At 34.4% G+C, this 12,915-nt stretch overlaps 1 protein-coding gene across 3 annotated transcripts in view; it reads right to left on the bottom strand.

The window, feature by feature from the left end:
- The window catches only part of ADGRB3 (adhesion G protein-coupled receptor B3), an 862,679-nt gene that overhangs the window by 181,539 nt on the left and 668,225 nt on the right, over nt 1–12,915 (bottom strand). For all 3 annotated transcript variants that reach the window (XM_062187566.1, XM_062187568.1, XM_062187567.1), the window contains one exon: nt 11,204–11,306. In XM_062187566.1, the coding sequence (XP_062043550.1) occupies nt 11,204–11,306 (103 nt within the window). The remainder of the gene's footprint in view (nt 1–11,203; nt 11,307–12,915) is intronic.

Here is a 12,915-nt window from a genome sequence, read left to right as displayed (position 1 = left end):
GAATCTATAGAAAGATCAAGAAATTCAACAACAACAAAATAAACAATCTAGTTAAGAATTGAAATAAGGACTTGAACAGGCATTTCTCAAAAGAAGAAATTCTAATGGTCAACAAACACATGAAAAAATTCTCAGGATCACTAGCCATAAGAAAATACAAATCAAAACCACAATGAGGTTTTACCTCACCACAGCTGGAATAGCTGTCATACAGAAATTAACAAACAATAAATTCTGGTGAGGATGTGGGGGAAAAGATACACTAATCCACTGTTGATAGGAATGAAAACTGGTACAGCCATTGTGGAAGACGGCATGGAGATACCTCAGAAAGCTGCAAATAGAGCTACCATTTAAACCAGTCATCCTACTCCTGGGAATATACCCAAACAAAATGAAATCAGCAAATGAAAGTTATCTGTACTTTTATTGCAACTCAATTCACAACAGCAATGATATGGAATCAATCCAGATGTCCATCAACAGGTGACTGGATAAAGAAATTGTGGTTTATATACATATGCTATGGAATACTACTTGCTGTAAAAATGAAATCCTGTCTTTTGCAACAAGATGGATGCAACTGGAAATCACTGTACTTAGTTAAACAAGCCAGTCTCCAAAACACAAATACCACATCTGCCCTGATCTGTGGTAACTAATAATGTACACAAAAATGGAACATAAAGGAATGAAATTGTCATTTTGAGATTGGATTATAGTGCTTGTCTCTACTATCGAAGAACAGTGTTCTTTTTTCCTTTTTATTACAGTTTGAACTCTTTTTAGTGTACAGTTAATCTTATGAGTATAAAATAAGCTGAAAGTAGATCATTGTAAAAATTAAGACAGGGAATAGGAGAGGAAGGAGGATGTAGGGTTATAGGAGGGAGGATATAGAGTTATGTGTGAGAGGGTGGGTAGTATGGGAAGAATCACTATGTTACTAAATCTGTATATATGAAATACATAAAATGTGTTTGCCTTAAAATTAAAATAAAAAATAGTTTTAAAATGGATTGCTAAATATAGTTAAGATTCATTCAAAACCTTTTGTAGTCCTAATTGTTTGTGATATTGAGGCACGATCTGCCAAAGACAACTCTGTAGTGATACAGTGATTTATAAAATAGTACACGCATTATAGTTTAACCTGGGACACTTCTACAGGCCTTCTTCATGACTGTCAATGATTTAAATTTCTGTTTATGTTTCCATTGTTAAAGCTATTTTTATATTACAATTGAAACATTAATCTTTGATTTAGTCCACTGAATAGCAGCCTAGAATAACTATAAATATCTTAATTTATTCACTTTGAATTTCATACACCTTAAATTTCAGAGCTAATACTAAATTCAACCTTATGCTTGCTTCTTTCTCTAAGGCTTAAGATCTAAAATAGACTGAGTAGCCATCAATAAATATGTGAAAAATGGACCTTAATCTTCAAACATGCTTATTTTTTTTCTGATTATAGGCATTAGAGTTTGGTTTGGTTCTAAGGTTTGTTATAGCAATACTTATGATCTAATATACATAATAATGATCCAGCTCTTAGCATAGAGTGAGGGGTTACAGACACAGAGAAGAGTACTGTGAATAAACTACCTGGGAATTATCAGGAATTTGCCATCCCTATTTTGTGCTTCAATTGTTACTTCTCTAACTAAGGCTGTCAGATGGGAGACTTTCTCTAATAAGACCTTTTTACATTGATTTCTGTATTTTTTTATTCTACAAAAAGCCAGAACTGTTGTCTCATGCATTGAGCATTTGTTACCTATTTTTAGCTTCTGCAATTTCTAAATGCCCTGCTTGGTTGTGAGTGATTCAATTCAAGTTTTATTTCTTATTCTTATATACAGGTAACCAATAGTCACCACAAAGTGAAGGAATTCTATGTTTAGTTCTTGTTCCAAAGAGGGAACTTAAAGTGCTCTGCACGCTTTTTATCTCTGAGAGGTCGTTTCATAAACTGTCAAATGTCCTCTGTTCCAGTTCTGCAGGCTACACAGGCTAAACTTTGAGTAGATATTTCAGAACCTCAGGTCATTTTACACAAAAGCATTGGCCTAAAAATGGCCTGGCTTCACCTTACATTGTAGTTCTTCTGTTTCTATTTACACTTGGTTCTTCTAGAAAACTTAAAAATTGCCCAAAGTTGGTATATAACAGCATTGGGCCAAATCTAGCTACATCCATGCCTTTATATCTATGATTCTTTGAAACCACAATAGTAGAGATAACCAGATTTAGTAGAGAACATATGGCCCACAAAGCCTAAAGTATTTACTATGTGTCCTTTAATCCAAATGCTTACAACCCCTGAATTTGATTCTGGAGTATGCTTTCTGTAATTTTTCAATCTCTCGTCAGGACAAATTTTGTCTTGGCCTAGAGATCTTTTTGGTAGCCTAAATTCTATCCACTACACACCATATTCACCCTAAAGGAGGCATAGTCTAAAAGCTAATATAATGGGACATGATATTACCTCAAGAGCCTTTCATTTTTTGGTGATACTGTCTATGTAATAAAATAATTCACTTCTGTGGTGGCTATTTACCACTTTATTTTACGGTATGTCAAGCATTCTCATAGACATTATCAGCTATACCACAACATGGTTTCCTTGCTGGCATTAGCCAAACTTTGGAATAGTTCAGACTGTGTACTTACATGGTAAAAGATTAAAAGTTAGGAAGAAACATAACATCAAACAAATCCTAATATTAGTGGCTATAAAATCTAGAAACGGGTGAACATTGGATGCAACAGTTAAGACACCAATTAGGATGCTTGCATCCCATATTAGAACACCTACATTGTGGCCCAACCCCTGCTTCTGACACCAGGTTCCTGCTAACGCACATTCTGGGAGGCATCAATGATGGATCAAGTAGTTGAGTCCCTGTCAAGGGGCTTGAGGGTTACAGCAGAACAAGAAAATCTCAGCAATCCTAATGTCTTCCATTTTGTTATTCTAATACTAACAGGACAAAATAATCTTTCATTGTCAGGAGTGGGGGAAAATTAAGAGAGTAACCACTCATTCTCTTCAGTGGTTTGATGAATCCAGAAGAATCCTAGCAGCTAGTAAGATACCTCCAAATGGACTCAAATAAACCACACATAAGCTTATTATATTCAAATCCTTTTACAAATATCACAGCAAGTAAACAAATTAGTTTTAATAAATCTAAATAGGAGGCTTTAGCTGCAGTCACTAGGATAACACATACCTTTGAGAAAAAATAAGCACACATTTGGGACATTATTATCAGGATATGCCTTCTACGAGAGAATTACAACTAATCTTATTTCTTTTCAAAGTTGTGAACATTATTTAACATGAATTATCAAATGAAATTATTCACCTTTTTTAGGTTTAGTTTTCTTAAGTAAAATTCAGGAACCAGATCACCTTTAAAGTGTGTTATTAATCATGTAAAGCTTGAGATGAAATGAATATTTTCCATCATATTGGCTAAAATCCTGTGTAGTATGGGTTCTCTACTCCTTTGTAAAAATACAGTTATTGGGCTGGCGCTGTGGCTTAAGGGTAAAGTCACCACCTGCAGTGCCGGCATCCCATATGGGCACTGGTTCTAATCCCAGCTGCTCTACTTCCAATCTAGCTCTCTGCTATGGCCTGGGAAAGCAGTAGAAGATGGCCCAAGTGCTTGGGCCCCTGTACCCATGTGGGAGACCCAAAGAAGCTCTTGGCTCCTGGCTTCAGATGGGCCCAGCTCCAGATGTTGCAATCATTTGGGGAGTGAGCCAGCAGATGTAAGACCTCTCTCTCTCTCTTTGCCTCTGCCTCTCTGCAACTCTGACTTTCAAGTAAATAAATAAATTTAAAAAAATATATAGCTATTAACTTCAGAAGTATAAGTCAAAATGATGGATCCAAATAATTTATTTATTTGCTTACTATACCTAGACTATGTGGAGAAATGAATCTAAGAATGAATTTTATATAGTGACGATCCAATAAGTGAATAGTCTGGTTGGAATCAAGTAATAGATTCTAAAATAATAGTTATACACTGAGAATTGTGGGAATCTGAGCCTTTGTGCATAAGCAGGGAAGACAGAGGAGTGTTTCCAAGAGGTAAAAGAACTGAGAAGACTGTCAGAGAATGTGCACAAGCTAAATGAAGATTTTCAGGAAGTCAAGTGTTTTGGGCTGGAGGAACACTGCTCCAGGATGAAGTACAGAATGGAACAAAAAACCATAGGTTAATTTTGATGAACTACAAGCATTTTTGGTGTTGCTAGCATAATAAAAACAAAGTAAAATACAATGAGGATAGAGGAGTCAACATAGGTTATTATTACAGATGGCATTTTTGGAGTACTATAAGCTGCAGAACTTTTTCTCAAGTAAAAATTACTCTGGAGTTCTGATGTATTATTGCAAGAATGACACTTTATAAAAATTGCTACAAAAAAATAAAATATTTTTACTTTGAGCACTGTTTGAAAATCATTTCTGTAGGAGATAACATGACAATAAAATGTTTACAGAGGGGAGTGGGGTGGTCAGATTTGAATTTTAGTTCTATCACTTGGGTTCCTGGGTAGAGAATGTGTTTGATGCTGGCAGCTGTACACTTGAAGATGATGAGTACCTGATAGAACCAAAAAAATGGGTTTTAGAAATATTTCAGGTTTCAATTGGCATAATTTTATGACTTACTACATTTACTTCATGAGTGAGAAGGCGAAATTAAGCAGAACTCTCACAGATCTGGATTATATGACTGTTGGAAACCACAGAAGAGCATTCTATTTATACAGAATGTGTTGGGGTACTGCAAGAACACAAATGCCGAATTTAGTGGTGAGCAGAAAATTGTACAGGAGGAAATCTAAAGCCCAGAGGAGGAAAAGCATAGAATCAGATATACATCTGATTATCATCACAATCACAGCTAGGGTTCAAAGAATGCTTACAAATGACTAGGGTCTGGGCTAAGTGCTTCACATGTACTATCGCATGCAACTGTGGCAAAAAGCGAAGGCTTACAAATTCTGTGTATGAAATTCAAGATCATCCAAACAGGAGATTTAGGACACAGGCCTATCAGGTTTAAGATTCCTGCAATGGAATACAGACTACTATTTCCCAGGAAAGTATGTGGCACACTAAATCCTAAAGGCCGGGGCAGTCTGCTTACAGCTTATCAGTAGGGACAAAAACAGGTAGCTGGAAAGATATATTTAATATTTAATATTCCTTATCACAAATTGAAAACACAGGCAGTCAGAGGTTAAGAATGTGAGTAAAGGTTTGATAAAGTTAGGTCTATGGCAAAAGAAAGCCATAGGTGAAATAGTTGGATTAGAGAATGTTTGACCCAATTCAAGGTATTCAAATTCAAGGTTTTATATTTAAAAAACACAATACTGACAGCACAAATTTAAATGACTTAAACCTTCTAATTTTATGATCTTTACTATTATCCCTCCAAACTACAGAACAAAAACATATCTTTATAAAAGGTAAATAAGCACAAGATGAAATAAGAAACATTGCAAAGTAAGTGAATTTTCTAAAGCACTCATGAACAGAGACTTTTTTCTATCTTTTGGAACAATGAATCAAAAGACACATCCCAACATGTAATCCAAAGATTCATATACAAAGAATCATGAGATAAACTCCTCCTAAGCAATGTTGAAAAAATGTTTGTCAATCCCAAGTAAGTTAGAAGCTTCCCTTTATCTGTTAATAAGGACTTTGACTTGATTCCTAGAGCTTTCAAGACCAAAGCTAGTGTCTGATTTTGTAATTTCACATTTGACTACTAATTTTCAAAATATTAATGTGTATATGCTTGTTAGAATGCTCTTATTTATTTTACACTTTGGTATACTGAAGATGAAATGCCAGTCTGTTTAACCTTTAATTCTGGATGTAGTACAGAAAGCACATGCCAGGATGGTCAGCTGGCGGTATATTTAGAAGCCTCCTACTACAGAGTTGGCAGCTAAAGTCCTTCTAATGGATGTATAGAATATGCTATACCTATCCACAACCAGCATTACTCAATATCAAGCTAAAACTAAAGGATTTACTGTTAATGAACTAGTATACAGTTAATCATTTTGATGGTTAATATTCAGTTCTCTTTGGTGAAAATAAAGACATTGAGAATCTATGGACTGGCTAATACAGCTAAAAACTTCTTTTTATTGAATTAACTGTGTGTGAGATTCTTATATGATGCTTATATTCTGCACCTCTTAAAAGATGGGGCTCGGCCGGCTCAGTAGGCTAAGCCTCCGCCTGCAGCGCCAGCCTCCCGGGTTCTAGTCCCAGTTGGGGCACCGATTCTGTCCCGGTTGCTCCTCTTCCACTCCAGCTCTCTGCTGTGGCCCAGGAAGGCAGTGGAGGATGGCCCAAGTGCTTGGGCCCTGCACCTGCATGGGAGACCAGGAGGAAGCACCTAGCTCCTGGCTTCAAATTGGCACAGAGCTGGCCGTAGCGGCCATTTGGGGGGGTGAACCTATGGAAAAAAAGGAAGACCTTTCTCTCTGTCTCTCTCTCACTGTCTAACTCTGCCTGTCAAAAAAAAAAAAGATTGGGCTCACGGTTTTATTTACAACCACTCAGTGTCAAGACAATAAATTAGGAAGAGTTCTGACTGAATGATGCTGACTAAAGGGTATAGAACACTTTTTCTATGGTATTGCTATGTTCACATCAAATGAATATTACAAGCATGGTATGGTCAAAATACCTAAAAGGACAGAGACCTAGGCTTTCATTGAACATATGATCAGCTTTTGTTCTTGATTTGCTAATGAGGGTTCTTGATTTGCTAATATCTGAATATGTGATAAAATTTGGACCTACATTTGCTTTCTTTGTAACCAGATAGAGAGGTTGTGGGAGAGAAGCTATGTATAAGCACCATTATCTTATTGGAAAAATAAGAGCTTTACCAAATTTTATTTGTATCAGTTAAGGAAAGTGCTACACAATCTTTGAAAAATCTCTTAAATTCTTTTGAAAGAAACAAATATTTTTGTGATTAAGATAATTATTCCATGAATTTGTCTGTTTCTGATATCATTCTTGCTTTTGGTAAAATAAGAAAAGCAAAAATAGTCTATACTGCTCAACAAAAAACCTGCATTTAAAGTGTAAAGGAAATTTTTTACAAATAAAATTTGAGTGATACATAAACATTCATCTTGGTTGAAATTTTAAATTCATTGGGAGATCAAAGGGCAATGTTGTTTTATGAGAAAGCTCAAAATATAATGAAGTGGGTTATAATTAAATTTTACAACAGCATTTTTAAGAAGAGATATAAGAAATTGCATTTGTACCGTATTTGCTGCCAGCAATTGAATCTAAGGTTTAAAGATGTGAATACATTCATCTTTCAAACAATGGATTATTTTGGCTTCTATGTATCTCAATTCAAAAGCAAGCAGAGATACTGAGTAGTGAGATAACCAGGTCAATTATATTTCATCAAGTAATTCAGAGAAAGATTCTAGTTTATGATACTTTGAAATTAACCTGGACATCAACATCAAATACCAATTTTCATACAAACTAGCCATGACAACTCCCAGAGGCAATATGAAATAATTTGTTCACTATAAAGCTCTCTCAGATGTTCCCATTTTCCAAGTAGGGAACACCAAAGCATCAATTCAAACTTATCAGGGAGGCCAAAGACAGGAATCAGACCAAGTTACAAAATGCCTAAATCAGTACAAGGGCCTTACATCCAACCTAAATAAAATACTGTAGCCACCGATCAATATGTTACCTTTTTAAAAACACTTTTTTGGAGTTTGTCAAATCATACAATTTATAGGTGATATACTTTGTATTTTTTCTTCTATAATTCTTTAAAAAAAATCACAAATTCTAAGGACAATAAAAACAGAGACACAAACAAAAAAATATCATGTATAAAATCAAATAGGGTCAATTTAACCCAACTCAAAGCATATATACTAAGATACATACTTATCCCCATTGGAAAACTCAGTATTGGTGACAATACGAAAATAAAATCCCAGTGTTTCATAATTTTCTCTGCTAATCACTTTAATGCAAATTGTCCTAGGCTTGCCAGAACATCTACTCAGTGCTAATAAGGAAAAACTAATATAGCATAAGTGGAAACTAATAATTTCTCATTTTCCTCTTCATCACTACCACCTCCCACCCATTCCTTCCAATAAGCTCAATAACTGTAGCAGCAAAAATTAGCATAGTCAACATGGAACAGAACCACTGTATCTTCAAAACCACATGGAATCTATTCTGTAGTTAGTTACCTAGGGAAAAATGGAATCATAACAAACTTTTTAAGCCCATACCAGAAATTTCTGAGAATCCTAGACTTGTATTATCTTGCCTTTGATATTCATAATATTTGAAGATATTCAAAAGACACTTTTATGAGCAAAAAGGAGATTGGAAACCTGCAAAGGCCAAAATGGGCAGGCAGAATGTAATTCTTTGAAACCATTTTAGTCTTTGAATATTGCTGTCACTTGGATCTACACAATTTAGTAATCACTAGATGCATGTAGCCACTGAGCACTTAAGACACAGTTAGTCCAAATGCAATGTATTGTAGGTATATAATATGGACCGATTCTGAAGAATCAAAATAATTTTAAAATATTATATTAAAGTTTTATTTTAATTATACATCGAAATTGTAATATTATTGATACACTGAGTTTAATTAACATCTTAAATTTAACCTATTTCCTTTTATATTTTGTCACTGTAGGAATTAAAAATTTTAAATTTTAAATATGCTTTGCATTTGTATCTTGGTATTCATATTGGGCAGCAGTGATTTAGACTATAGCCATTATAATGTGTAGTGAACTTTGTGGAAAATTCTATTTTACCATATGGTTAAAATTTTATAAAAAACTTTGTCACCCAGCATGAAGGTTTTTTGTTTCGTTTTGTTTTTCTTTATTTGACAGGTAGAGTCATAGACAGTGAGAGAGAGACAGAGAGACAGAGAGACAGAAGACAGAGACAGAGAGAGACAAAGGTCTTCTTGAGAGAGAGAGAAAGGTCTTCTTCTGTTGGTTCACTCCCCAAATGGCCGCTATAGCTGGCGCTGCGCCGATGCGAAGCCAGGAGCAGGGTGTTTCTTCCTGGTCTCCCATGCAGGTGCAGGAGCCCAAACACTTGGGCCATCCTCCACTGCCTTCCCGGGCCACAGGAGAGAGCTGGACTGGAAAAGGAGCAACCGGGACTAGAACTGGTGCCCATATGGGATGCCGGCGCCCCAGGCAGAGAATTAATCAGTGAGTCATGGCGCCGGCCCAGCATGAAGTTTTAAAGTTATATTTCCTACTGAAGATCATACAAGTTTCCATATCTGATGGGAAGAATGGCTCAAGGTGTTTGGAGGATTTAAAATGACAAGAAGGAATGATTTGATGGGGAAAACTTAAAATATGGACTCAGCTGAACTCTAACGACTTATTTCAATTCCTGGACTCAACATATAATTCCTACCTCAGAGGGAATCTCCCTTCTTCTGAACAAAAGATGGAGGACAGTTAAAGAATCAAGAATGAGCATTAATTAGCCAATCAATGAGCCTTTCTGAGGAACTGGGAAACCTAGTCAAAGTGAACAACCAAAAGGGAAGGGTGGCAGGAGTGATTTACTGATTCCTTTAGGCTCACAGTCCCATCTTTTCTTCATCTCTTCTTTTCCCTTCTTTTCCTCTTTGTTTTCCCTTTCTTTTTCAGCTTAGACCTATATTTACCCTCATTATTTTCTCTACTGGTCATCTTTCTCCTTTCCCAATTCTAATAAGCTTCTATCTCCTTTACCTTTGGTATTTTTGCTTTCTCCTTCTGTTTTTCCTCTTGCTATGCATTTCCTTTAAATTTTTTGTTATATGTTTATAACATGAACATGAATTATACTTTAATAGAACTTATATTCTTCACCTTCCTTATTTAAGAAGAAATGACAGAGAAAGAATAGAAAAAAATTAAAATGTATGAAAGTATTTTTTCTTCAACCCTTTATTGGGTTGCTGTTTGCATTATTTTCTTGAAGATTTAGTGGCCTCGCTTCTGGGCCCTTCTCATGGTCAAGGGAAATGTGGTTCAAAAGAAACCATCAACAGAGTCATCTAAATTATCTCCTAGGCCCCACTCAGGTCCCAAATCAAATTATTTGGTTGGGCATCACCAGTCTTAAGAATATAACTTAGCAGAAATGAACAGACTACCCATTATCCTTGATGTTGATACATGTTCTGAGAATATCTAGTACACCTAAAGAATCTATTGAAAAGTATATTTGATTTAAAAATAAATACAGCTTGTTGGGGAAAAATCAATTATTTACTTTAGTATTTGAAAAGAAAAAAGCTGGACAAAGAACAGGCCTAAAACCAAGTAAGTTATAAAATCAGAATTTAACAGTATTCTTTAATGGATGGAGTAAGTTAATTTAAGATGCCATTATGGATTTCTTGGATCATGTCAGAATAGTTCAGTAAAGACAATCATTTCTTGAAAAACATAGTCAACTCATAAATTGGTCACCTCATATAAATAGGACATACATTTTTATATTCTACTAAAAAAGTGACTCGCTGTTAGATAACTGCCATGTTGCTTAAGTATCAAAAAACTTTTTTGTTGAGTAAAAATTTTGAAAAGTGTACAATCTAGAGTAACTTTTTTCTAACAACCTCTCCAAATATTGCCTATAGACATTTTTGGGGGGGTGGATTTTCAATAATAATGCTATATTTGTAAGTAATTTATAATTGTCTTTTAGAAATCAGTATGTTACAAATTAGACCAAAACACAGTCATTGTATCCTGTATCCATGACAATACAACTGAGTCCTATTATAAATAGGATAATGAATCTAAACCAACGCTTTTGATATCCAAAGGCTTTGAACTCATAAAGCTTTGATACAAAGTCTCACAAACACAAATTGTTACTTTTATAAACAACTTCTTAGTCACTATTCCCTCTAAGCCAAAAGAGTACATTTTTGGAACAGAGAATAGTTTTATTCAGAAACCAATAAAATATTTTTAAACATTTCATCAGGAGTTTTCTATTTTATCTAGAATAAATGTATAAGTTATGAATAACCAAAAAATTCCAAAAATATAAACACATTAAAAGAATCAAAATAATTAGCAGTCATACCTTATTATGTGTCTGAGTCTGTCCCACCAATATGAGAATGTTGGATGAGATTATAGACAGGCAGAAGTTAATCAGAATTATGGACCTCTCAGAGCGTATGTACCTAATCAAAGAGAAAAAGAGTGTGGAACTTTAAAATTCAATGGCAAGATGAAGAATTCTTTATCGTATATTTGGTGAAATTTATCAGCAAAAGAAAATATTAAAACATTATCTTCACAGGAGTATAAATATAAGAAAGTTTTTAAGTTAAGTATTATTCTTACAGATCCAATTTTATAATGACATGGCATGTCCAAGAATCCTTTACAATTATTTTTCACCTTGGACATTACTGTGGACAATATTGCAGTTCTGATACAGCCTTAGTTTGCACATTTGTTATCATGATACATTTCTTTTCTTCCTGGAAGTATAATATTTCTAAGAACTATATCAACTAGTATAATTATGTTTATATTCATAAGTATATAAATCATATGCTTAATATTATCATATATGTCAACAAATAGAAACTCTGTGAATCAAAAAGAAAAATTCCATATAGATTCTGAAGCATCATCCTTGTTTATCAGGAGGGTGCCATTATCTTCATGAAACCATGAACACTTTCATCCACTTAAGTATTTTCATATAGTCAGGTTGTTACATGTTATATGAGGGTATTTCAAAAAGTTTGAGGATAATGCATATTATGAAAAACTACACATAGATTTTCAAAAAATTTGAATAAAAAACTTTTTTAAAATTTTATTTTCCACAGATTTGTTGGAGGATGTTTTATATTTCCCTTTTCTTGATTAATTGTTTCAAACAAATTCATCTTTATCTTTAATGATGAATATAATCCACAAGCAATGATTTTCCATTGGGCTGGATCATTACTTGGTGTCTGCCATATTTTACCTAATGAAGAAGTGTTTATATATGGTCTACTATATGATTTTTAAATGTAAAAGAACATAAGCTATATAAAGAAAACTGCTCAGAATCAAATGTTCTACAGCTGTTTACCCTGAAAGAGTAATAGCTATCTTACTTTACTGTGCCTTGTGGTAAATAACTGAATGACAGTAACTAAAAGACACCCTTGCATTTACTGTGTGTTTGAGTCTGTTCAATTTGCATTGTAATATGGAATCACATTCCCCAGTAGGCATGAGCTTTCTTTTGCAATGTTAAATAGAGGTGCCAAAGACCTGAAGGTACTGTTTGGAAGGTAAAATATAACAAAATCCACCCCACCTCCATCCTATCTTTGAATAACATTTAAGCAGATGCCCCATGTTCCATCACACATTTCAGAAAAAAAAAAAAGCAAGAAAAAAAAGGTTAACGACAAAATACAAAATGGAGCTTTTATAGTACAAAAGAAATTTCCTTTCTTCACAAAGTAAGCCCAAATAAGAATAAAGTAGGTTGATTCTCAGCACAAAATGGCCTACAGAGTTGGAGAAATTGCCCTTGCATCCCCAGAGGAAAAAAATAACAAGCCACACACTAGGATGCCAAAGTCATCATCAAATATTAACTTGTCCCTTTTTCTTTATAGGTATAAGATATAATATAAAACATTTAAGGACTTTATAACGTTAACCCTTTATTTCCTGTTAATGTCTTCCATGACAGCACAAGGATAAAGATGACATTATCAAGAGTTTCAGTGGTATTTTTGGCCCAGTAATTGGGAAAATTATGATAATAAGTGACCC

This window comes from Lepus europaeus, chromosome 3 (genome assembly GCF_033115175.1).
Source record: "Lepus europaeus isolate LE1 chromosome 3, mLepTim1.pri, whole genome shotgun sequence".
Taxonomy (NCBI): Eukaryota; Metazoa; Chordata; class Mammalia; order Lagomorpha; family Leporidae; genus Lepus; species Lepus europaeus.
Note: the sequence above shows the minus strand (reverse complement) of the source record. Positions and strands in the feature narration are given on the sequence as shown.